This window comes from Eulemur rufifrons, chromosome 18, assembly GCF_041146395.1.
Source record: "Eulemur rufifrons isolate Redbay chromosome 18, OSU_ERuf_1, whole genome shotgun sequence".
In the NCBI taxonomy this organism is placed as follows: Eukaryota; Metazoa; Chordata; class Mammalia; order Primates; family Lemuridae; genus Eulemur; species Eulemur rufifrons.
In genome coordinates, this window is record NC_091000.1 from 46,979,319 (window position 1) to 47,004,954 (window position 25,636).

General features: G+C 39.4%; 1 protein-coding gene and 2 non-coding genes across 3 annotated transcripts; 1 reads left to right on the top strand and 2 right to left on the bottom strand.

Moving 5' to 3' along the window:
- Nucleotides 1–226: 226 nt before the first annotated feature.
- On the bottom strand, nucleotides 227–308 carry TRNAS-GCU (transfer RNA serine (anticodon GCU)). Its single transcript has one exon. It is a non-coding gene; the product is annotated as a tRNA-Ser (tRNA).
- A 15,109-nt stretch (nucleotides 309–15,417) lies between these two features.
- LOC138398793 (zinc finger protein 345-like) lies at nucleotides 15,418–23,823 on the bottom strand. The gene is made up of 5 exons (XM_069493262.1): nucleotides 23,670–23,823; nucleotides 23,373–23,569; nucleotides 22,046–22,498; nucleotides 21,342–21,489; nucleotides 15,418–17,106 (listed from the first exon to the last, which is right to left on the bottom strand). The coding sequence occupies exons 1-5, from the start codon at nucleotides 23,821–23,823 to the stop codon at nucleotides 15,590–15,592; spliced, it is 2,469 nt and encodes an 822-aa protein (XP_069349363.1). The 3' UTR covers nucleotides 15,418–15,589.
- LOC138399187 (U6 spliceosomal RNA) lies at nucleotides 20,412–20,518 on the top strand. Its single transcript, XR_011236087.1, has one exon. It is a non-coding gene; the product is annotated as a U6 spliceosomal RNA (small nuclear RNA).
- Nucleotides 23,824–25,636: the final 1,813 nt, after the last annotated feature.

Consider the following 25,636-nt stretch of genomic DNA (forward strand, 5'->3'; position numbering starts at 1 on the left):
GGAATTCTGCTAAGCAAAACTTGTGAGGGAAAGAAAATTTGGTGTGGGAATGAAACATAAATCAAATAAACTAACAAATTAAATTCACAGCCACTGTAAGTTCTACTGAGAAAGCAGAAAACAGGAAACATTAGAGGGAATTGCTCAAATGGCTGATGAGTAAGGAATTAACTCACCAAATAAAGTGCTTACGCATTATTCGGGACTCTTGGAACAAAAGAGCAACCGACGAGGATGGGATTCGAACCCACGCGTGCAGAGCACAATGGATTAGCAGTCCATCGCCTTAACCACTCGGCCACCTCGTCACATGGGGACCTGGTGTCTTGGATGTCTTCCCTCGTGTAGTGCTCCCAGACGTTTTTCTGGCAGCACAATCAAATCGTTTTTTCCAGGCTTAATCCTCATAGAGTCAGGTGTCTTAATTAATGTACATTTCACAACCACAACAAAAATGACGGACGACACTTAGAGTGGTGAAGTTACTTGGCAAATACCTGCTAACAGGTTGAACCAGTGCCTGGCACACCTTGTTAGAAGTGAGTCAATCCTGTCTTGCTGACCGTGCTCCAGCCCACCGCCCTGCGTGCCCCTAAACACACACTCTCCCACCTTCACTCGGCCCTTCCTTTCACCGTTGTATTCTGCATTGAGGGTTCGATTTCCCCGCCTCCCGAGCTAAACTTCTGGGGTTCCTGTTTTCTGAGAGGTGCCAGAAACCTGGCTCTGCGATTCCTTTTCATCTGTGTTTGTAATATGCCCGAGAGCCAGGAGACGACTTCCTTTCTCTTTTGCTACTTGCTCTAGGGCTTGGAATTGATCAGTCTATGATAACTCAGCAACAGGTGGGAACGTGGTTTTTTTAAAAAGTAGAGAAGCGCAAGCGCCCTGATGGGGCTCCTCTGGCTTTGGTCAGTACCGCGAGAGAAAGGAAGTCGCTTGTGTAGTAGCGCAAGTTTGACTCAGCCTGGCTACCACCAGCACCAGGAATGGCCCGTGGTCCTCGACGCAGGAACCACAATGCAGGATCCTAGTTGTGGCTCTTTCTAAGCCACATCGCTAAGATCAACCCCCGCTTGGGAAGCCGAATTGAGTAACCCCTAATGTTTCTTCCAGCTCTGACAACCTCTGACAAGGCATTCAAGTAAAGGAGAGAAATGAGGGAAATACCACACATTGTCATGAATATGAATATTTAGGTGACTCTGTTCTTGAACAATATTGCTGATTAATTTCGAATAGGGATAAGAACAGCACTTAACATTGGTCCTTAGAAGGAAAATATTCTTGCTGAATATAAGCAAAATTCTGCCCTACTAATTTTGTGCAATGAAGTATTTCACCTGGTCCTTTAAGTTTATCCTGAGAAAATTAACATACTTGTCAAAATAAGATAAAACAAATCAGAAGAAGCCATTTTTCTTATTAGACATTCCCACTAAATAAGCAGTACATATACAGTGCTTAAAAATCCTATTTCTCCTACATATTGAAGTCTTTATAAATGATAAAATGATATGATGCCTGGATGTTGCTTTAAAATACAGGAGAAAAAAGGTTACATGTATATAAAATCAAGATTGGCAAAATAGTGCTAATTCTTGCAGTTGAGTGATGGATATATAAGGCTTCGTTATGTCATTTTTCCTACTTTTTGTGTTTAAAATTTCCATAATAAAAAAGTTATATAATGTTTAACTTTGTTTCATTGCATGAGTATGACAGATGTTGTCCCTGCACAGGAGGAATTAATAAAATGGTCAGAGAGAATATCAGTAGATAAGCAAATACATATATAACTATGCTGACAAGAAAAGCTGAGGGGGAGGCTTAATATTCTATTTGCCAGAAATTCCTTATCGACAACCTAAAAAAAAGATAAGATAAGACTACAAAATTGAAAAACATCACAATTCCTAGAGTTCAAAGCTCTGCGGGAAGTGCTCGCTGGCCTGAAGGCCCCAAGCTTATACCACCAGCCCAGGAAGGCTCCTGTTCGCAAAGCCCCCACGCTCTACCTGTGGCATTGAGGTGGAGGAGCGTCAGTTGGTGGCGATGCCACTAAACCTGACATGCTACACGAGGTCTGGCAGGGGCAGGGCAGGGCAGGGGTGAGGGTGGTGAGGAGGGACCTCTCTGTAGATTTACATAATTTCTGACTTCTGTCTTCAAAAAGCCCTTATAGCTGAGCAATAATAATGCTGGCAAATACCTACACAGCGTGGACTCTGCTGAGTGCTCTCCCAAGCGCTTTACATGGATTAATTCGTGGAAATCCAGAACCACACTTACGAGGTGAGTGCTCTTATTTTTCTGCGTGCCTAAGGCCGCATGGCAGAGTAGCCCATCTGAGGGTTTTACCCGGGCCATCTGTCTCCACGGCCCATGCAATATTTCAGACGCGAGAATTTAAAAATATTTTTTCCCCAAAGCTCAAGGAAGACACAGTCGGATCTGAGTGGTTGGTTTGAGGCTGGGGAGACGGAGACGGGTGAAACTCACGGTGTCAAAAGAATAAAAGCGGAACGGAGCGTCATGGTGATCAGAAGCCACTCCTAGGACCCAATTCGCCAAATACCAATCCAAAAGCTGTGAAACCAAATCTGCTCAGTGCGTACGTGAGGGCCTCTCCCGGCTCCTTTGGTGGCTTTCGAAGGACGTTACTCTGGGCTTCGGTTCTCTCAGATGGGGAAAGTAGTGTTTGCATAATAATTAGCCCAACGCGCTATCCCGAGGCCGTTCCCCTGGTCACAATCTCCTCCCCCATCTAAATCAGCTGCCCCTGTTTGCAGCCTTGAGGGAATCCGGGACCAAGTCCTGTCCACCCTTTCCTAGAGAATTATGTGTCTCCAGACATATGGAGAAAAAGTCAAGAAGGATAACTGACGAACTGACGAATGTCGGCGGTTGGTGACACCATTAACGCCATTCTTGTCCCTGCTGGAATGTTCACTTGCATTTCTGCAGTTATAAGTCTATGGTATGAGATCCCAGGAAAGCTGTTCGAATTCGCCCTAAGTATTCAAAGCCGTAGGGGTGAGGGTAGTGGAAAGGATGGTGACTAGACAGCGGTTCCAACATTTTCTTGTGTTAAGATCTGGATCCTAGGCCGGGCGCGGTGGGTCACGCCTGTAATCCTAGCACTCTGGGAGGCCGAGGCGGGCGGATCGTTTGAGCGCAGGAGTTCGAGCTCAGCCTGAGCAAGAGCGAGACCCCGTCTCTACTAAAAAAATATAGAAAGAAATTAGCTGGACAACTAAAAATATATATAGAAAAAATTAGCGGGGCATAGTGGCACATGCCTGTAGTACCAGCTACTCGGGAGGCTGAAGCAGAAAGATTGCTTGAGCCCAGGAGTTAGAGGTTGCTGCGAGCTAGGCTGATGCCAGGCACTCTAGCCCTGGCAACAGAGCAAGACTCTATCAAAAAAAAAAAAAAAAAAAAAAAAAAGGTCTGCCTCTCAATGAATTGTGGGAAGAAATGGGTCAAAAACGCTCCTTCCCCCCTCTCAGGTGATCATCTTTCAGCGATTGATCTTCAGATATTTTCCACTATTTTTGCCTCTTCCAATTTCATGCAAAATGCTCTCATTCTTTGGAGTTTGCACTCAGGTTTTTCAGATTTTGGATTGCATTTGCTCTTCAAAGGTAGATACTAACTACCTTTTAAGATCATACAAAAGAGCACAATAATAACTTTTCTCTGGCCTCCAGAGTTCTGGCAAAACTTTTGCTTGGTTGTAGATGTTCTTAAGTGTTGATATCTCCTAATTGGCTCGAAATGAGCAAGTGATTAAATAAGAATGCAGCTGGTTCATCAAAGAAAAGTGACCTCACCATCCAAGTTGCATTGGAGCCTAAGAATTCATTGAATTAATGTTACTCACTCTTCGAATGGCTCTATTAGTAGAATTTGATTTTTTCTTACAGTGACAGAATAGCTTGTCTAACAAAGGGTCTCACTTTGTTTCACAACACAATTCACTGGTTGCCTAATGAGGAAATTATTTAGTAGTGAATGCTGTTTGAAAGATTGGAGAACAGCCTCTGCCAACTGGGAGTCTCCAGTGTGGCCCTCATCTCTCTCCTTTCTCTAAAAATTTACTTTCTCTAAAAATAATTCCTGCTTAATTTTATCCATGTCCTCCAAGGCTGTCATACTAGAGACAGCCAACATGAAAATTGAGCTTTAAACAACTGAACTTCCCATTCTTTCTAACCTTTTTTTTCTCTTCTCTTCTCCTTTCAGTATCAACACAAGACCATACTAGTATAGTATAATGTCAGCCAAGGAAATTATCTGGAGTTTCTTTTTCCAGTTAAGGATCAACTGGAAAGACTTATGGGGAATGTATGTTGAAAGAGAAAGCAGATAGCATGCTTTCCACATAGATGATTTATTTCTCTCACTCATGTGCTTATTATAGAGCAATAATAGTCACATTCGTAAAAATTAGTAAACTTTCTTTTTTATAGTAGTTTCAGGTTCACAGCAATTTTTAGAAGAAGGCACAGAGATTTCTCACATATCTCCTGTCCCCACATACTCCCTGTCCCCACCTACATACAACCTCTCACATTATCAATGTCCCCCACCAGAGTGGTACATTTGTTACAATCAATGAACCTTCATCAATGCGTCATTATCACCCAAAGTCCATAGATTATATTGGTGTTCATTCTTAGTGTTGTAACATTCTATGCACTTTAACAAATGTGTAATGACATGTATCTGCCATTATAGAATCATAAAGAATAGTTTCACCACCCTAAAAATCCTCTGTGCTCCACCTATTTATCCCTTCTCCTCCCCCTAACCCCTGGCAAGCACTGATCTTTTTACTATCTTCATGGTTTTGCCCTTTCCAGAATGTCATGTAGTTGGAATCATACAGTATTTTCATTGGCTTCTTTCACCTAGTAATATGCATTTAAGCTTTCTCCATGTCTCTTCATGGCTTGATATCTCATTTTTTTAGCACTGAATAATATTCCATTATCTAGTTGCACCACAGTTTATCCATTCATCTACTTATGGACATGCCATTTGCTTCCAAGTTTTGGAAATTATGAATAAAACTTCTATGAACATCTGTGTGTAGGTTTTTGTATGGACATAAGTTTTGAGTGGATACCAAGGAGTGTGAATTGCTGGATCATATGGTAAGAATATGCTTAGTTTTATAAGAAATTGCCAGAGTGTCTTCCAAAGTGGCTGTACAATTTTGCATTCCTAACAGCAATAAATTAGAGTTCCTGTTGCTTCACATCTTTGCCAGTATTTGATGTTAGCAGTTGTCTCCATTTTGGCCATTCTAACAGGTATGTCATGGTATCTCATTGTTGTTTTAACCTTTTATGGTTTTAATTGAGCGTTTTATGATTCCATTTTCTATCCTTTCTTAGAATATCAATCAGGCTTCTTTATTTACTTTTTTTTTGGTAGTTGCCCTAGAGTTTTCAATACACATTTACAGCAAATCCAAATATATTAAAAACTTTCAAACATTTATATATACACATATATATATATAACAAAGTATTCCTAACTTCTCCCTCTCATCCTTGCATCATTCATTTCACTTATACATAAACGTACATAGTTGAATATATTATTACTATTATTATTTGAACAAACTGTTGTTAGATCAATTAAGAATAAAAAATAAAAGTTTTTATTTTACTTTTGCTTACTCATTTTCTGATGCTCATCCTTTCTTCATGTAGATCCAAGTTTCTGACCAGTATTCTTTCCTTCTCTTTGAAGAATTTATTTTAATATTTCCTGCAAGGCAGGTCTACTGGTAACAAATTGCCTCAGTTTTTGTCTCAGAAAATCTTTTCTTTTTCACTTTTGAAAAATAACTTTACACGGTATAAAATTCTAGGTGGATGGTACTTTTTTTTTATCAACACTTTAAATACTTCACTCCACTCTCCTCTTGCTTGCATGATTTTTGAGAAGTTAAGTGTAATTCTTATCTTTTCTCCTCTATAGGTATTTTCCCCCTTGAGGCTTCTTTCAAAATTTTTTCTTTATCTTTGTTTCTATAAAGTTTGAATATTGTGATATAGTAAGAAATATATGTTTAGTCTCTGCTCCCAATTTGTTAGCTAATATTTGGTCTTTGACCTGGATTCCTGACACAGAGTTCCTAAGACCTCTGTAATTTCCTGAGTGATAGGAGCTTCTGACATATAGCACCCAAATCCCTTGGAATTTTCTGGGTTATAGAAGCATCTTTTGTTCCAATGAGGCACTCTAGGTGAGCTCCTGGATGGCCTCAGGATGGGGGCTGGTTGCCAGGGGAACTAAACACGGGATTAGAGGGTTGGGACCTTTAGCCCTCTTCCCCACCTCAGGGGGAGAGGGACCGAGGGTTTAGTTGATCACCAGTAGCCAATGATGTAATCAATCATGCCTACATAATGAGTCCTTCATAAAAACTCAAAAGGACAGGGTTTGGAGAGCTTCGTGATGCTAAACATGTGAAGTGCCTGGAGAGGGCATGGAAGCTCTGTGACCCTTCCCATGTACATGCCATATTCATCTCTTCCATCTGTATGTTTGTTATTATCCTTTATAATAAATGGGTAAACATAAGTAAGGTGTTTCCCTGAGTTCCGTGAGTTATCCTAGCAAATTAAACCCAATGAAGAGGGTAGTGGGAAACCAATTGTATAACTGGTTGCTCAGAAGTTAAGGTGACAATCTTACTATATTTGTGTTTGATATCTGAAGTTGGAGGCAGTCTTGTGGGACTGGAACCTTAAGACCCATGACATCCAATTCTAACTCCAGGTAGATAGTGTCAGAATTGAATTGAATTATAAAACACTCAGTTGGTGTCCTCTAGAGAATTACTTGGTGTTTGGAGAAAAACTCTTGCTCATCTGGCCACAGAAATGTTCTGTGTTGAGTGTGAGAGTAGAGAAAAAAAAGGGTTTTTTCCTTTATAAACATGATATACCTAGGTGTAGTTTTGTTTGTTTGTTTTAGCCTTTGTTCTGCTTAGTGTTCTCTGAACTTCCGGGATCTGTAGTTTGGTGTCTGACATTAATTTTGGGAATTTTTTTCAATCATTATTGCTTCACATATTGCTTCTTTTCCTTTCTCTCTTACTTCTTTTTCTTGTATTCCAATTATGCCACTGGTTGAGCCTGAGTTTCCTTCCTCTAGCTACAGTAGGTCTCCACTATTGCCCTCAGTCTGTAGGTTTTGCCCATCTTGGGGCAGATTGAGGCCTTTGTTTCATAAGGGAGGTAGGAGATGTAGGAGAGATGGGTCTGGGAAGAGTTTTAACAGTAGCTTCTGTTCCCCTTCCCCAGCCAGCAACCTGGGAGCTTATCAGGATTCTTCTCCTCATCTTTCCTAAATATGCCTGTTGGGGGTTCCTTAGAAGTAAAACATATAAAAGTATGAATCATCTAAGTCTGTTGCCCCCAAGGGCTTCACATTCATGCTCACCCACACTTGCCATTATCAATTAATTAACAATTTCTAGTTTAATCTTAAAGGGTTATAGGGCCACCATGTAAGCAAAGGCTTGGGTCCTATTTGCCTCTGCAGGCACCTGTCTCCCTCCAAATTTTAGGTTTGTTATTTGCATTTTTACCTCAGTTCTCAGAGGAGTTCAAGAACAGCCATTAATTTGCAGCTTGTGTAGCTTTTTTTCTTGTAAAGGTGGGAGCAATGCTTTTTCCAGTTCTTTATATCTCTGAGCTTAAGTCATGCGCTTTTCACATTAGACCCACAATTTCCTGTGAAACATTGATAATGTAATCTTTAAGATATGCCTCTGTGTTCTGTGTCAAAATGCCACAAATACTTCATTTCAAAGTAAAGAAATAACTCTCATCTTCATGTGACTCATTTTCCTATAATTTCGCCCTCCACTTGGTGCTCATGGTCAGGCCGGGAGTCACAGCCCAGCCTGCCCGCTAGCCCAGCGCCACTTCACTCAATGATGCAAAGCAATTGTCACTTGATCCTGAAGTCCAAAAAACTTTTTGATTGGAAAAACTTTCATCTAGACAATATACAAACAACTACTGAAACAGATTTACATCCTTGTGACTTGGAACATTGCATAAAATTCATTGATCGATTTTTGAAAGGATCCTGAGAATATGGCTTGAAGCCTTTGTGCACTTAATACAGTTTTATAAGAATTGTAGTAGTTACAGAGAAGGTAAAATTCAACCACCTTTTGTGGGTTTTAAAAATTTTTTTAATTTTATATTTTTAATTTTTAAAAATTATTTTTTAGAATAAAGGGTCTTGATCTGTCACCCAGGCTGGAGTGCAGTGGTGTGATCATAACTCACTGTAGCCTCAAACTCCTGGGCTCAAGTCATCCTCCTATGTCAGCCTCCCGAGAAGCTGGGACTACAGGCGCACTGCCAAGTGCCTGGTTAATTTTTGGTAGAGACAGAGGGGGAAGGCGGGGAGTGTCTCATCATTTTGCCCAGGCTGGTCTCAAACCCCTGGCCTCAAGTAATCTTCCCACCTGGGCCTCCCAAAGTTTTGAGATTACAGGCATGAGCAACAGCATCCAGCGTGTTTCTTGACAGGAGTTGCCTCACCGATATTTTTACCATGATAAGCAGATTCATGTAGCATATCTGCCAGGTGCTCTATTGATGGATTCAGACTCTGCCAAATGGCTGTCTTGGAATCACCACAGTCCATCTTTATATATTTAAAAAAATCTGGAATTTCCAGGAGTATTTTTTATCTAGGATTAAAAGCTGCAATATTTGTGAAAACTTTCCCAAGTCAAAGAATTTTGGTGTGAGAAGAGTCCTGGTAAGGTCAATGACTACAAGTTAGATAGGGCTGCCCTTTTTGCATAGTAATAGAACTTTAGCTTCCATGTTGGTGCTTGGTGTGTATTTCAACTTTAATAAAATATATTTCTTTTGGAATATCAAATAGACCTTAGCAAGTCATATATTTCTTTTCCATTTTGAGGAGTTCTAGAAGCAGCCAAGAATCCTCTTTCTTTCTATAATATCTCAAAGTCATATACTTTAACTGCTGTCTATAAATGTTTATTCTTTTCATCCCTGGTAAGGGTACATACTCCTCAGATTACAGATATTAGTTGTGGTACTTAGGCAGATTAAGCAGTTAGTAAAGCATGACAAAAGTTTAGAAGTGACAGAATATCTGGTGCAAAAATTACCCTATTCATTTCTAGGGAAAGAACTACTACAAATAATGTAAGATGACAATTGGTCAAAGGTATGTTGGTTCAATCAGACCCAGGCATATTTGAACTACTGTCAATCAACCATGAAGTTTCTCCTTCACCAGCAAGGGGATAAGCAAGTAGGGTTTAAGGCTTGTAGACTTGAAAGTAATATAGAATGCAGACAAAAGAAGAATCTCATAGGTGGTAACATAGCTAGTTGAGAAATGTTGGCTGTTCCTAACATGAGGAGGACGGGGTGATGTATTAGGGTTTTCCAGAGAAACAGAACCAGTAGAATGTGTGTATGTGTGTGTGTGTGTGTGTGTGTGTATTATTATGGGAATTGGCTCATGTGATTATGGAGGCTGAAAAATTCTATGATCTTCCATCTGCAAGCAGGAGAACCAGGAAAGCTGCTAGTATAATTCCCAGTCAGAAGCCAAAGGTCTTCTGGGGGCATGGGGAGGCACTGGTGTAGTCCTGGAGTCTAAAGGCCTAAGAACCAGGAACTCTGATGTCTAAGGACAGAAGAAGGTGGATGTCCCAGCTCAAGAAGAGAAAGGGAATTCACTCTTCCTCCACTTTTTTGTTCTACTCAGGCTCTCAGTGGATTGTATGATGCTCACACACATTGGCGAAGGCTGATCTTCTTTACTCTGTCTAATGATTCAAATGCTAATATCTTCTGGAAACATTTTCACAGACATACCCAGAAATAATGTTTTGTCAGCGATCTGGATATTCCTTAGCCCAGTGAAGCTGACATAAAATCAGCCATCACAGGTAGATTTGGGCATGGAGAAACATAGAGCAGGGACACTTTGAAATCAAACCCTTCTGTTCTGATTGATTTTCTATTTTTACTATGTGCTTTGATAAAGGAAAAAATAATAATAAAGAGAAAATACTACCACAAATAGTTCCTGAACTATATAGTCTGTAAAATGAGACTTTTTACAGATTTTTAAAATCTTAAACAATCTAAAACATAAATATTCTAAAACTCTGGCACATTTTCTGCATGTACCTTCTTGTCCAAATGAAATTCCATTTCTCAATTTGTTGGAATAGTCAAAATTGTGAGGATTTACATTGTGGTGATTCACACTTGAGTTAAGGCACAACATAACATTTTAATAACTTTTGATATTCCAATGGTTGCCATTTCTTTTAAGAAAACACTGTATTTATATGGATAGGCTGGAACCTGGAAATAAATGCCTTTGCCCTATAAGAATACCACTATGGAAAGAAGAGGTAAAAACTATAAAAAGAGACATCAATAATCTAAACTTCTATTTCAAGATCCTACAAAAAAAAAAAAGGAGGGAAAAAACACAAAACAAGCAGAAGGTAGCAAGTAATAAAAATAAAAGCAAAACTCAATGAAATTGAAAACAAATAGAAAATATTAGAAATAATCAATGAAGCAAAAAGTTCATTCTTTGAAAAAAATCAATAAAATAAAATTTCTAGCAAGACTGACAAAGAAAAAAGAGAGAAGACACAAATGACCAATATCAGGAATGAAACAGGGGATATCATGACAGACCCTGCAGACACCAAAAGGATAATAGAGAATGCTATGAGCAACTCTCTACACACAAATTTCACAATGTAGATAAAATAGACCAAATCCTTGAAAAACACAAACTACACAACTCACCCAATATGAAATAATTTGAATATCCCTATGAATATTAAAGAAATTGAGCTTATAATTTAAAGACTCCCAACATAGAAATCTTCAGGTCCAGATAGTTTCACTGGAAAACCCTACCAAATATTTAAAGAAGAATTAACACTAATTCTGTACAATTTCTTCTAGAAAATAGGAGAATACACTTCTCAATTCATTTTTTGAAGCTAATATTACCCTGATACCAAAACCAGACACAGAAAGCACAAAAAAAGAAAGCTACAAACCAATATCCCACATGAATACAGACATAAAAGAATCCTTAAAAAAATACTAGTAAATAGAATCCAATATTATATAAAAAGAATTGTACACCATAGCCAAGTGGGGTTTATTCCAGGGATATAAAGTTGTTTCAATGTTTAAAAATTAATCAGTGTAATTCACTACACTTACAGGATCGTTGGAGGCATCCTGCAGAGAGGCCAGATGGATCCCTCACCCAAACTTTGGTTTGGATGTCGAGACTGATAATGACACCACACACACCCACACCAACATAGTATGAAAAGGTTTACTACTCACATACTGAAACTTTCTGGGGAGAGCAAGGCAAGCTCCCAAGCAGGTCCAACAATGGCCAAGAAGTTAAGGAAAGGAGCCTGGCTTGGCTTTTCTGATGGCTAGGGAATGGGGCTGGTTTAAAGGTTCCTGTGCTTAAGCCAGGGCTTTTGTGGTTTAAATTTCCTGCTGCTGGAAAAAGAGGGAGCACCCGGGCTTTCTTGTCAGTTTGCCTAGATGAGTAGAAGAGGGGAATAGGGAATGGTAGTGCTTGAAAGCTGTCAGCAGTCAAACATTGAAAATGGGGTCAGACATTTTACTGGAGAAGAAAAATCACGTGATCCTAACAACTGATGCAGAAAAGCATTTCACAAAATTCATCACACTTCAATGATACTTTTAGAAAAATAAAAATAAATGGGAACTCCCTCAACTTGATAAAAAGTATGTACAACCCCCCATAGCTAACGTTATACTTAATGCGGAAAGACTGAATGCTTTTCACTCTAAGATTGGGAACAAGACAAAGAAGTCTGCTTTTATCACTCTTATTCAACATACTACTGGAAGTTCTAGTCACTATAATAAGGCAAGAGAAGGAAATAAAAAACATACAGATCAGAAAAAATAAAACTGTACACATCTGCAGACGCTATCTATGTATTTGGAGATGACATCTATGTAGAAAATCCTAAGGGATATATAAAAATACTCTAAGAATAAAGGAATTCAGAGAGGTCTCTGGATACAAGATAAACATCTAAAATATGATAAATTGTTTTTCTACTTATGAGCAATGGACATGAGAATTAAAATATAATGTTTATAATCACTCAAAAAATACTTAGGTGCAAATCTAACAAAATATGTAGGGAATTTGTATGCTGAAAACTACACAATGCTGATGAATGAAGTCAAAGAACTAAATAATTGGAGAGACATACCATATTCGTGGGTTGGAAGACACAACATAGCAAAGAATTTTGATTCTCTCCAAACTGACATATAGGACATAGTAAAGATTTCAATTCTCTTCAAATTGACCTATAAGTTTAACACAATTCCTATCAAAATCCCAGGATTTTTTGCAGAAAGGATTATTTTAAAATTTATGTATATAGGCCGGGCGCGGTGGCTCACGCCTGTAATCCTAGCACTCTGGGAGGCCGAGGCGGGTGGATCGCTCGAGGTCAGGAGTTCGAGACCAGCCTGAGCAAGAGCGAGACCCCGTCTCTACTAAAAATAGAAAGAAATTATATGGACAACTAAAAATATATATAGAAAAATTAGCCGGGCATAGTGGCGCATGCCTGTAGTCCCAGCTACTCGGGAGGCTGAGGCAGTAGGATCGCTTAAGCCCAGGAGTTTGAGGTTGCTGTGAGCTAAGCTGACGCCACGGCACTCACTCTAGCCTGGGCAACAAAGTGACACTCTGTCTCAAAAAAAAAAAAAAAAAAAAATTTATGTATATAAAAGGCAAAGGAACTAGAATAGCTAAAATAATTTTGAAAAAGAATAAAGTTGAAGGAATTAATCTACTTGATTTCAAGAATTATTATATAACTACTGTGGTATTGACAGAGGGATAGACACATAGATCAATGGAAGAGACTAGAAATCCCACAGAGATCCACACAAATATGGCAACTTTTTTTGATAAAGGTGCAAAAGCAATTTAATGAAACAGAGAGAGCTTTTTCAAGAAATGGTGCTGGAAAAATCAGACATCCATAAGCAAATACAAACAGACAAAAAACAAAACAAAACAAAACAAAACACCTCGAACCTTGATCTAAATATCATATCTTATACACAAATTGACTAGAAATGAATCATGGATTTAAAAATTAAATGCAAAACTTTTTTCTAAATACATCTTTTAGAAAAAAAAAAAACATAGGGAAAGATCTTCAGGATCTATGGTTAGGTAGAGTTCTTAGACTTGATAACAACATATTCCATAACAGGAAAAACTGATAAATGGGACCTCATCAAAATGAAAAACATGTGCCCTCTAAAAATGATGAAAAGACAAGCTATAGATTGGGAGACAATATTTACAAACCTCTATCTGGTGAGACTAGTTTCTAGAATTATAAAGAACTCTCAAAACTGAACAGTAAAATAGCAATCAGAACATGGCAAAAGACATTTCACCAAAGAATGTTCAACAGCATTACTCATTAGGGAAATGTGAGTTAAAACCACAATAAAAAATTACCATATCTATTCAAATGGCTAAAATAAAAATAGTGACAGAAACACCATATGGTGGAAAGAATGCAGAGAAACTAGATCACTCATATTTTGCTAGTGGGAGTGTAAAACGGTACAGCTATTATGCAGAAGTTTGGTAGTTTCTTAGAAAACAAAAACAAATAAGCAAAAAAACTACACGTGCAACTACTAAATGACTCTGCGATGCACTTCTGGTTGTTTATTGAAGAGAAATGAGCACTAACACTCACACAAATACATAAACACAAATATTCATAGCATCTTTATTCATAATAGCCAAAAACTGGAAACAATCCAGATGTCCTTCAATGATCAATAAACTTTAGTATGCCCATACCATGAAACACTAGCCTACAACAAGAAGGAATTATTGATATACCCAACAATCTGGACGAATTTCTAACAAATTATAATGAATGAAAAAGCCAATCACAAAGGTTACATACTATATAATTTATAACAATTTATGTATTATTGAAATGACAAAATGATAGCAGTGAAGAACTGATTGTAGTTTACCCACACAATGGAATACTATTCAGCAATAAAAAGGAACACATAAAAACAGGCAAAAACATAAATCAGTCTAGTCCTGTACTGGAGCCTGACCAAAGGGACTCACAAAATCTCAATCATTAAATTTTCAGGAATTTTACAAGATATTTAAAAACACTGCCATTAAAACTTACAATTAAATTATTAAAAGGTAATAAATACTCAGAACTCATCAGTTCCTAATTTACTACGTTTTACCATTATCTCTGCTCTTAAGGTTGTGTATGTTGTATCTACATGGTAGAAATAATATATAATCATGTGTTACTGCCCATCTCTTCCCAACTCCATGACTTCATATAGGTAATCAACCATGGTATGAGTATTGATACTTACACCACAGAAATTGGCAAATGCTTCAAATCAAGGCTTTGTTTATTCTTTTGTTGGCTGTCTAAATTAAGGAAGTGTTAGAGAAAATGTTAATAATACAGATTAAATTCAAAAGTATGTCATGTTTACAGCTGTTATATCGTGAATAGCACAAAAAAAATGAAATATTCTTCCAGTGTTTGAAAACTGTTATCAGCTTCAGCAAAGAAGTCTGGCACATAATTAGCCAATGAGGAACACAGGTAGTGCTGAAGGTGAAGTAAGTTTCAGTTGTGTAAACATAATTTGTAGGAGGGTGAAAATGTTGGAACGAAAGGCTTGGTTTTTCCCTCTTCCCTTTTGTCCATCTCCATTGGGAGATGTGTTCACAATGAGAAATATATCCCCTGGGCTTTAGACACAATGGCCCCACTAGATTTTGAGATACTAGCGGTCAAAATCTCTATATTCACCATACTACTTGGAATACTGCATACCCCTTATTCACTGGGAAATGCAAATTTTGGGGTAGGGATTGGGAAGGAGCTGCAGCCCACCCACTATATCTCTTCTGGCCAAAGGCTTGGTCAGGTAGCCAAAGTGGGAAAGAAACAGAGACAATTCACCTCGCACATTCCAAGCTCTTAGACATTCCAGTATCTTCCACTGGTAGTCAAAGAAGTAATTTTAACACTAGGTTATGCTAGCTAGAAATTAAAGCTAGTTTGAAATTAAAATGGTTTGAAAACAAAATAAAAGCAAAAAGCCCATGAGTTCAGTAGAAAAATATAATTTTTTAACAGCTATTCTTGTATTTTTTTATTGTACTGACACTTCCTTGTATTTAATAAAGGTAATCACAGGTAAATTCCTTGTTGATGCTTATTTTCCTAAATCTCAATTTTTCCAGCATTTATAATCTTTATAAAAACTCTTCAATGTGGCATCTATGATGTTCTTTAAATAATGACATTCAAGAAACATTTTATCTCAGTAAAAAAACAAAACAAAAATCTTAGGTTCTACTTGAAGTTGTCACCAAACACCTGGGCAAGGTGTCCAGTTGTAGTAGGTTTTCTGGTGTTTAATCAGGGCTGAGCTTCCACTGCAGCCTTCATCCTGTTCACCCCACTTCCAGGGCTTAGCACAACGTGGCTTTTCTGATGTTGGATTAACGTTGCTCTCTGCCTATAGGCCTTCCCACAGTCTTCACATTTGTAGGGTTTTTCCTCAGAGTGGACTCTCAAATGTTTGTTGAGATCTGATTTCCAGCAGAAAGCTCGCCCACATTCGGAACATTCAAAAGGTTTCTCTCCTGTGTGGATTCTGAGATGGTGACTAAGACCTGTCTTCTGACTGAAGGCTTTGCCACACACTTTACACTGATAGAGCTTGACCTTGTTGTGTATCCCCTGGTGTTCTATAAGATGCTCTCCCCTCGTGAAGGCTTTCCCACACTCAGGACATTGATATGTCTTATCCCCAGTGTGGATTCTTTTGTGGTTCCTCAGACCAGTTGACCGAGTAAAGTTCTTTCCACATTCATCACATTTATATTTTCTTGGCTCAGGAGGGTTTCCATGCTTGCCTCCTAACTTGTGCTTATTAAGGCCTGAGCGTTGACTGAAGGCTTCACCACATTCATCACATTTATAGGGCTTCTCCCCAGTGTGACTTCTCTGATGTATGATCAGGGTTGAGCTCACACTAAAGGTTTTTCCACACTCAGCACATTCATAGGGTTTTTCCCCTGAGTGGATTCTGTGATGTATTATGAGTTCTGAGCTCCGGCTAAAGGCTCGGCCACAAACAGGACATTCAAAAGGTTTCTCTCCAGTATGGATTCTCTGATGTTGGTTAAGTCCTGCATACTGAGTGAAGGCTTTTCCACACATTTTACATTCATAGGGTTTTTCTTCACTGTGAATTCGCTGATGTTCAATAACGTGTGAACGCTGCCTGAAGGCTTTCCCACATTCACTACATTCATAAGGTTTCTCTTTGTTGTGAAGCTGTTGATGTTTGATGAGGTCTGAACTATGGCAGAAAGCTTTCTCACAGTTCGTACATTCAAAAGGTTTCTCTCCAGTGTGCAGACTTTGATGCTTCATAAGAACTGATCTCCGACTAAAACATCTGCCACATTTACTACATTGATGGGGCTTTTCTCCAGTGTGGATTTTAAGATGTTGGAAGAGGCTTGTCTTATGACTGAAGACTTTGCCACACTCTGTACATTCATAGGGCTTTTCCTTGCTGTGAGGCCCTTGACGCTGGGTAATTTCTGCATGTCTAATGAAGGCCTTTCCACATTCTGTACATGGGTACAGTTTTCCCCCAGTGTGAATCCTCCTATGCATATGAAGACCTCTTATCCAGGTGAAGGTTTTCCCACACTCATCACATTTATATATTGTTTCATCTATGGCATCCCCATCCTGCATTTCCAAGCTACCATTAGGCTCACTGTCTCCTCTGTATTTTGTGTGCTGAGACATAGTTTCATTAGGTCCATCAGATCCCTCTCTACGTGGTTCTGTCTCTTCACAAAGTTCCTGCTTCATACCTAACATCATGATCATGTTCTCAGTCTTCACACCACCATCTGAAACAACAGACAATAAAACTTGAGGAGAAAAGACAACCCAAAAATAGCAGTTTAAGAGAGAGACATCTTGTAATGTTAATCTTTATTTTAGGTTAATTTTAGCAGAAAATATTATGATTATGTCTTTACTTATTGTTTAGAGAGATATGTTAGTCAAGGCAGAAGGAATGGTAGTAATACAGGTGTGGAAATGAGAGAGAATAAAGCATGGTTAAGTTACCAATAAAATGTGGTAAAGTTGACAAGATATCACTTCTGGGATTACAAAAGATTGCAAGTTGCAACCTTCCTAGTGGACTCTTTCTATTGACATTCTCCCTTACTAACTTTGATGAAGAAAGCCACCATATGGAGAAACCTATGTGGTAAGGAACTGAGGGTAACCTTTGGCTAGCAGTTAGCAAGAGACTGAGGCCCTCTGTCCAACAGCCTGCAAAGAACTGAGTTCTGCTAACATCCACATGAAGTTTGAAGTGGATCCTTCTCCTGTCACACATGAGATCCCAACCTTGGCCAATACCATGATTATAGCCTCATGAGAGACCCTGAAGCAGAGGACCCAGCTAAGCCATTCCCAGACTTAAGAAAGCATGAGATAATAAATGTGTGTCGTTTTAAGCTGCTAACTTTGTGGTAATTTGTTAAGCAGCAATGATAACTAATATACTACTGGTATAAAAATGCAAAGTTTCCTAACTATAAGAACTACTATAATTAAAAAAAAATGGAAGGGAAACAAACCACACATTGAAAAGCATATACATATGTATCTATGTGTATGTGTATATATATGGTTATACTTACATTTATCATTTACATATGTATATATCACATGTAAAACAGAAAACATAAGACTATATTAAGATCAAACATAACTGTCATATCAGTCATATTAAATGCAAATAGGCTTAACTCATCCCTTAGATCAAATTAGATTTGATCACAGAGCAAAATCCAACTCTATTATGTATATAAGAGATACAACTAAAACAAAATGAGAAAAATTACAAATAAAGGATGAACAAGGGTAAATTAAGCAAATGCAAGTAAAAAGAAAGAATTCATTAAAATCTAAATTTCAGAAAAAGGCCAAAGTATAAAATGAGACAAAGAAGAGTATTTTATAATGTTAAAGAATACAATTTACAATGCAGACATAACAGATATGAATAATTATATAGAAAATAACAGAAAAGTAACTTTGCTAAAGGAGAAATTATAGAAGATATAAAAAGATACAGAGAAAAACAAAAAATAGAGACTTTGTCCTTTGTCTAGAAAAACACCAAATGGACAAAAATAAATAAAATTAATAAATTAAATCTTATAGGCCGGGCGCGGTGGCTCACGCCTGTAATCCTAGCACTCTGGGAGGCCGAGGTGGGCGGACCGTTTGAGCTTAGGAGTTCGAGACCAGCCTGAGCAAGAGCGAGACCCCATCTCTACTAAAAATAGAAAAAAATTATATAGACAGCTAAATATATATATAGAAAAAATTAGCCAGGCATGGTGGCGCATGCCTGTAGCCCCAGCTACTTGGGAGGCTGAGGCAGGTGGATTGCTTGAGCCCAGGAGTTTGAGGTTGCTGTGAGCTAGGCTGACCCCACGGCACTCATGCTAGCCTGGGCAACAGAGTGAGACTCTGTCTCAAAAAAAAAAAAAAAAAAAAAAAAAAAAAAATCTTATGGATAGATACATACGTCAAGCTCTGTACTCTAAAAATAGAGAAACATCTTTTTCACGTATGCAGTGAACATTAATGAAAACTTTCTATATATTGTGCATTAAAAAACCACAATAAATTCTAAAAGATATAAACAACACAAACATTCTCAGATTACAACACAAAAAATCTAAAATTAATAGCAAAATCAGAAAACAAACAACCCCTTCCACCTGAAAATTTTAAAACTTTCAACCAATTACTGGTTCAAGGCAAAATACAAACATAAGTTTCAGATTTTCTAGAAAATAATACTAAAAACACTATGTTTCAAAACATTTAAGATTCATCTAAACCAATGTTCAATGAAATATTCAGAGCATCAAATATATCAGTAATAGAGGGAGGATGAAAACAGAGGGAGAATGATATCAATCTAGCTGAAAAGTAAAAAAAAAAAAAAAAAAAAAAAAAAAAAAAAAGGACGTACTTCATTGGCTTTTCGCCCTTTCTTATTTCAATACCCCTTCCTTGTGCTTCCTAGGATCACCTCCGATATAATCTACTACAACTTAAAATAAATAAATAAATAAGCCAAAGGAAAACGAGGAATTAACAAAAATAAATGCAGAAACAAATTAAATATAGAAAAACGAAACACTGCAATGTTGAAACTGAATTGAATACATCAATATGAACTCATGTATTTTACAAAAAAAGGTCCATCTAGCTCTGCGCAGGAAATGTCGAAGTAGTGTTGCCTTAGTGATAAAGAACACTCCCAGCACCCAGATTTTGTTCACCAATACCATTCTCCACTAAAAAGAACCAAGGCTCTTCCAGAAATGCTGGACACTACACCTGAGACTAGAGAAAGTATAAGGTAAACCTGAAACAATCATTTTGTTCAGAAAGCAAACATTCAAAAATTAATAGGGTTATGGCACACAGATATAAGAGCAAGACTGAAGACGTCCACACAAGGCAAAGATATACCAATGTGAGCATTAAAAAAAGTCATGACTGTGGTGGGTTGAAACTGATTCAATGAAAATCTGTAAGTCCATAATGATGTTAACATAAAGTTCTAAAATCTCATGTCACCACTTGAAGTGCCTGTTAAATCACTCCTTTAATTTGAAAATCACTAAATAATGGGGAAAAATCAAGCATTAATCATGACTTCCAAGGAGGATGTTAACAGACAGACATACAGACATATTTGATTAGGGAAAGATCTGTAAATAATAATGCCAGTTAATAATGTGAAGGAATAAAAGAATTATAAAATCATTTTGTAACCCGTAATAAAATGATTGACCCATACAAGGATTATCAAACATTAAGTATTTTGTTGATGGGAAACTGGCTACTCACATAGTGCCAAAGTGACACCACAGTTAGTTACAAGGGGAAAAATTAGCTGTTTAATGGAGGGATCAGACTTTCATCACCCTAAAACAGTGATTTAATAGTGAGACACCCAGATATTAGTGTCTCCTAGTACCTAACATTAATTCTAGCCCAAAATGTTTAATTTGAATCCTTCAAGCCTTTAGATCTAAGTTCCAGTTTACAGGAAATATAGGAGATGTGAATAGCAAAGTAAATGACATAATATGGAAGCAAAAGAAAACCTGTGCTTGCTTCGGCAGCACATATACTAAAATTGGAACGATACAGAGAAGATTAGCATGGCCCCTGCACAAGGATGACATGCAAATTCATGAAGCATTCCATATTTTTTAATATTTGAAAAAAAAGAAAACCCCGAGGCTGGGACAACTGGCCTGGGATCAACAAAAAGATAAGGGGAAAAAAAGAGACAGGAGGACTGTTCTAGAGTAAAAAAGAATTAAGAGGAATAATAACCAGATGTATTGTGTGGTGTGTAGCCCTGGTTTGGACAAATTAGCTTTCAAGACATTATAGAAAAAATGGGCCAATTTGAATTTGGACTGATTTTAGGTAACATTAAAATGTATTGACAGAGAAAGGGGAAGATTATTAACTGAAAAAAATAGGTTATAAAATAGCACATAGAATATGATCTAATTTTGGTAAAAGGTATGTGTGTATATGTACATTTACGTGCACATACAGATATATGGACATACAAAAAGATGTATAGATATAAAATAAAAAATCATTAATCATCTCTGGGTGGTAGAATATCAAGCTTTATTTTCTTATTTTGCTATTCTGTATTTTTTTTAACTCTCTGCAATGCATATATACTTCTTTGGTAACAATAAAAGGTATCTTTTAAAAAAATCAATATAGTTTTATAGGTTAATATCCTATCAGGGTCTACTGAAGGATATAACATCAAAATAATTGAAAGTAACATTTGCTACCAGACTATATACTGAAAATTCAACTATGGATATTTAAAATGGACCATATTACTGAGGCTGTTCTGACCTTTTAAATTATTATCACCTAAAATGTCACCTTTGTGATGTCCTTTAATAACCCTCATAACAAGAAATTAACATGTCACACTACACAAAAGAACACATTCAGAGTTCATTTCAGTCCAAATCCTCTAAAGAAATTCTTGCCTCACCTCTTTCCTTTGCTAGTTGGGGCTCAGGTCCTTTGCCCTTGAACTGGCTCTCTGGGGGCTGCACCCAGGTATCTGAAGATTCTTCATCTGGTGTCTGAATGGTCACTGTCTGCATGAGGACTTTCTGTTTCAGAGCACAGGCAGAAACCTGGAGACAAACAGCATTCATTAAGCCTGAAGGATATCATGAATTGAACAGGAATTAAATCTCAGGAAGGTGTCCACAAGAAATATATGCAAGAGAAACTAGGAAGAAGAAAAGAGAAACCAGTACCTTATTTACCTCCCGGGACACTGAGAAGCAGCTAGAAAGGCAAGCAAAACAAGGCTTGACCAAATCTTGTTTCTATCATTTCATTTACTGGCTATGTGTTCTTGGCCAAGTTTCACAACCTCTCTGAACTCAGTTTCTATGTGGGAAAAATCAGATAATACCACCTACCTCTCTCTGTGCTGTGAGAACTGAGTGACCTGTAAAGTAAGGAGCATGATGCTCATAAAACAGTTTCAGTATCTTTACTCACCCTCCCCGAATCTGCTATGTTCCCCACTCCTCCCCTCTTTACAGGGCTAGCTTAGCAAACAAAGCTCTGTTCCCCTGCTGAATGGTGGGTCTTCCTATTGTTCTCTCAGAGCCTCACACTTGAGATCCCATTTTGGTCCCAGCTTCCCCACAACCACATCAGACTAGCGTCTTTATGTACATTTTTCTTTCTTTCCAGATCCTCCAGCAAGGTTACTGCCTCCTCCCCACACTCTGGATTATGCTGCTGGATCCAGGCCTGGAGCTCCTCCGGCAGGGTGGACAGGAACTGCTCCAGCACTACCAGCTCCAGCATTTGCTCCTTGGTATTTGTCTCTGGCCTGAGCCACTGATGGCAGAGGTCCTGGAGCCGACTCAGGGCAAGACGGGGTCCTCCGGAATCTTGGTAGCAGAAGTGTCTGAACTGCTGCCTGAAGATCTCCCAGGCAGGGGGCTGTTTCTCAGGAAGGTCGAAACCCTGATTCCAGGGATGATCCTCTTCCAACTTCACCTTCACAATCACAGACCCCTGCTGACCGCAGGAGGCATACAGCTGGCCAGCAGCCTTTCTTCTGTCCATATCCATCTTGCCCGGTTTCTGCTGGAGTTTCAACTGCAGCCTTCTGAGGGAACTCTGGGAAATAAGAATTAAGTGATAAGGGGGAAAAAGGCAAATGCTGCGAAGAACCTACACAATTAAGAAGACTTGTAACCAGAGTAACTTGTTTATTCATTCATTAAATCCACAAATATTTATTAGAGGCCTACCATGTGCAGAAACTGTTCTAGGTGTTTGAAATATGTTAGTGAACAAAGCAAAGATCCCTGCCATCAGGGAGCATTCATTCTAGCTGCGGCAACCAATAAACACAACAATTATGGAAAGTATATAGTATGTTCGATGGTGATAAATAAAACCACATGGGTGCGGGGGAACAGGTGGAAGGAGGTCGTGGGCTTAATGAGAGAAGACTTCTCCAAATTCGGTATTAAGTACGTGTACGTAGTCCTTAGCCCAAAGAAAAACTTTCTAGATTTATCAGTTGTTACAGAGTTTTTCCATACTTGAGTCCATACGACCCAATTGGTGGGAGAGATAAACACCTGTCACGAATAACACTTGGAAAAACATTGACCTTCTTTCATGTTAATCTGGCAAAACGGGAAGCGAAATCTCAGATTCACACAGCACCCGTGGCCCCAGGTTTCGTCCAATTGTCGAAAGCACGGTCCCCAGGAATGGTATCCCTAATCCAGAGACAGGGTCCCGTCTCGGGCGGCCTTGCAGCTAGCTGGGCCTTCCCGGAGGCTTACGGTCAGACGCCTGCTCAGGTTCGTGTAGCCCGGTGCCTCTCCGGACTCCAGGCGTTCCCCACCCTGAACCAGAGAGGGTGCTAGCTCCCCGATGCAGCCCAGCACATCCGGAGCCTCGAAAGGGTCTCCTCACGCCTCGGCTCTGAGGGCCGAACCCCAGACCGAGGCGTGAGGTACCGCGCAGGGCCGCTCACCTGGGGTGAGTGAGCGCGCAGGTCGCAGCGCGTAGGACGCAGCCTGCAGAACTGCACCTCCCGGAACGGGCAGCTCAGGCGCGCGCCCCGCTTCCGGCGGCTCCCGGAGAGCACGCCCCCGAGCGAGCGCGCGGCCGCGACCTGCCTCAGCCAACGGGCGCGGCGTCTCTTAGAAATCTGGAGGTGGCGGTTCCGCTCTGTTTTAAATTCCAGCCGTGGAAACCAAAGGTCTAGGAAGCGACAACTGTGCGGCAAAGACTACTCTAAACCCGGCTCCTGGATTGCTGAAAATTTTACGAAGTGTCTCAGACTCTCGCCTCTTGCAAACTCGGCAGGGTATCTTAATCGGAAATGTGTTGGAGTAGTGCTGGATGACAACAGATAAAAAATGGTAGCCCTTTTCTTTTCCATAAAGGGCGTTCACACGAGGTAGGACATTTGCAGTCAGCATCACTAGCTCTTTTTTCTCTTCTCTGCCTTTCTCCTGCGTGCCCTCATCTCCTCTCTGCCCTGCACCCAGAACCTTCCCCTCTCAGGAACGAATGTGACAGCTAGACATTAGGATGTCAGTAGTGTAACGTCTCTCAGGTTGCTTGCTTGTGTTTCAAATGGAAGGGAGGCTTTTTCTCCCCTCTCCACTTTGCCTTATCCTACCAAAAATTTTGAGGGCTTCATCAAAAGGAGCTAGATCTTAATAAGGTCTGTATCTCCTATTCTTTAGCCTGATGCTTCCATTATGTTCTGAGCTATAATTGTCAGAAGCAAGGATCTTGAATACTACCTTGTATATATAAAATTTCTCATGTACTTTTTCTTTTACAATTGTAAGTTATTAACTTCTCAGGCCTCTGTTTTCTCTAGGCCTCATCTAATGAAATTCCATTGCTTAGCCAGGAGAATGGGGATCTGCTGATTAACAAATGGCAGAGAGAAAAGCCTTTCTTGTATTAGTCAGCTATTGCCACAATAATGTGTTCGGTCCCGAGTCGAGAGGGAGATACATGAAGCCTCAGGTGTAGCAAAATGCTGTTTATTTGAGCATCTGGGTGCAGATGGGTGGAGGCCTAAAAGAGCATCCACCACAAGGAAGGCTAGAGCCTTGGGTTTTGTAGAGGATTTTCTTCAGGGGAGTGAGCAACTGGGCCAGAACAGCCACTGTAATAAATTCTTTTCAAACAACCAGTTTCTGGGACCCCTGTGTCACTACAACCGTCTGTGGTCAGAGTTAGATTTACAACCTCTGGACTCTCCAGACTCCTGCTGCTATTGTTTCACAGGCCTTATGATCACTAAGTTTTCCATTAACTGCATTCCATCCTATACATACTTTGTGTGTTCCCATCCTGAGCAAACCTAACATAGTGTTGTATAACAAACCACACTAAAATTCAGGGGCTTACAACAACAGACATTTATTGTAGGATAGATCAGGATAGGCTGGGTAGTTGGGCTTAAGGCTTCAGGTAGATTGGGCTTGATTCCCAGCTCAATGTGTGCGCTGGTCTGCCCCACCTGTGTTCTGAGTGAGTCGGGGGAACTGGCAAGCACTGCTTCAGGTATTGTTTAATTATGCAGGCATTGCCTGAGTCATAAAGTTGAGCTATCCTGATCAAAACAAGATGGAGGCAAGACAAGTTCCAACTGGTTAGAACCAAGATGGTGGAGAAATTGACTGCCTCTTGACCTTGCAGCTTCATTATGCCCTCATTACCATAAAATTATCGTGAAAGTGTCTAAAGAAACCTCCCACTCCCATCATGCATCTGGGACCAGCCCTTCCGGTTTGCCCATATTTAGTCAAAAGGAGGACATCAGCCCATTTCCAGGAAAACACTGCCCTTTCCAAGAAGTAACATGAATATTCCTCCCCTTGTTTAGCCTATAAATAAGCTGTTGCATACATAGAGAGGCTAAAGCAGTGGTCCCCAACTTTTTTGTCACCAGGGACTGGTTTCATTCATGGAAAACAATTTTGGGGGGAGGTGTCCCGGGAGCAGGCGGAGCTCAGGCAGTGATGGGGGGTCAGGTTCCTAACAGGCCATGGACTGGTAGTGGGATGCAGCCTGGGTTGGGGACCACAGGGGCCGGTTCTCCTCTGTGGGGAGAACTAGCCTCTACTCTGTAGGGTATATTTTCTATACTTTATGAATAAATCTTGCTTTCACTTTACACCTTCTCAGCTGGTTCCTGAATTCTTTCTTGTGTGAAGCCAAGGACCCACTTGGACTTCAGGTGATTCCCAGCATTGGGAATTACTTTACTGT

Excerpts from the sequence above, each read along its gene's own strand:
- LOC138398793 (XM_069493262.1), bottom strand. The coding sequence starts at position 23,823 with ATGCTGACTGCAAATGTCCTACCTCGTGTGAACGCCCTTTATGGAAAA. Across the intron at positions 23,570-23,669 it reads GCGAGAGTCTGAGACACTTC|AGCGGAACCGCCACCTCCAG; the intron begins GTAAAATTTTCA and ends AATTTAAAACAG. Across the intron at positions 21,490-22,045 it reads ATCTGGAAAGAAAGAAAAAT|GTTTCTGCCTGTGCTCTGAA; the intron begins GTACATAAAGAC and ends GTTTGTCTCCAG.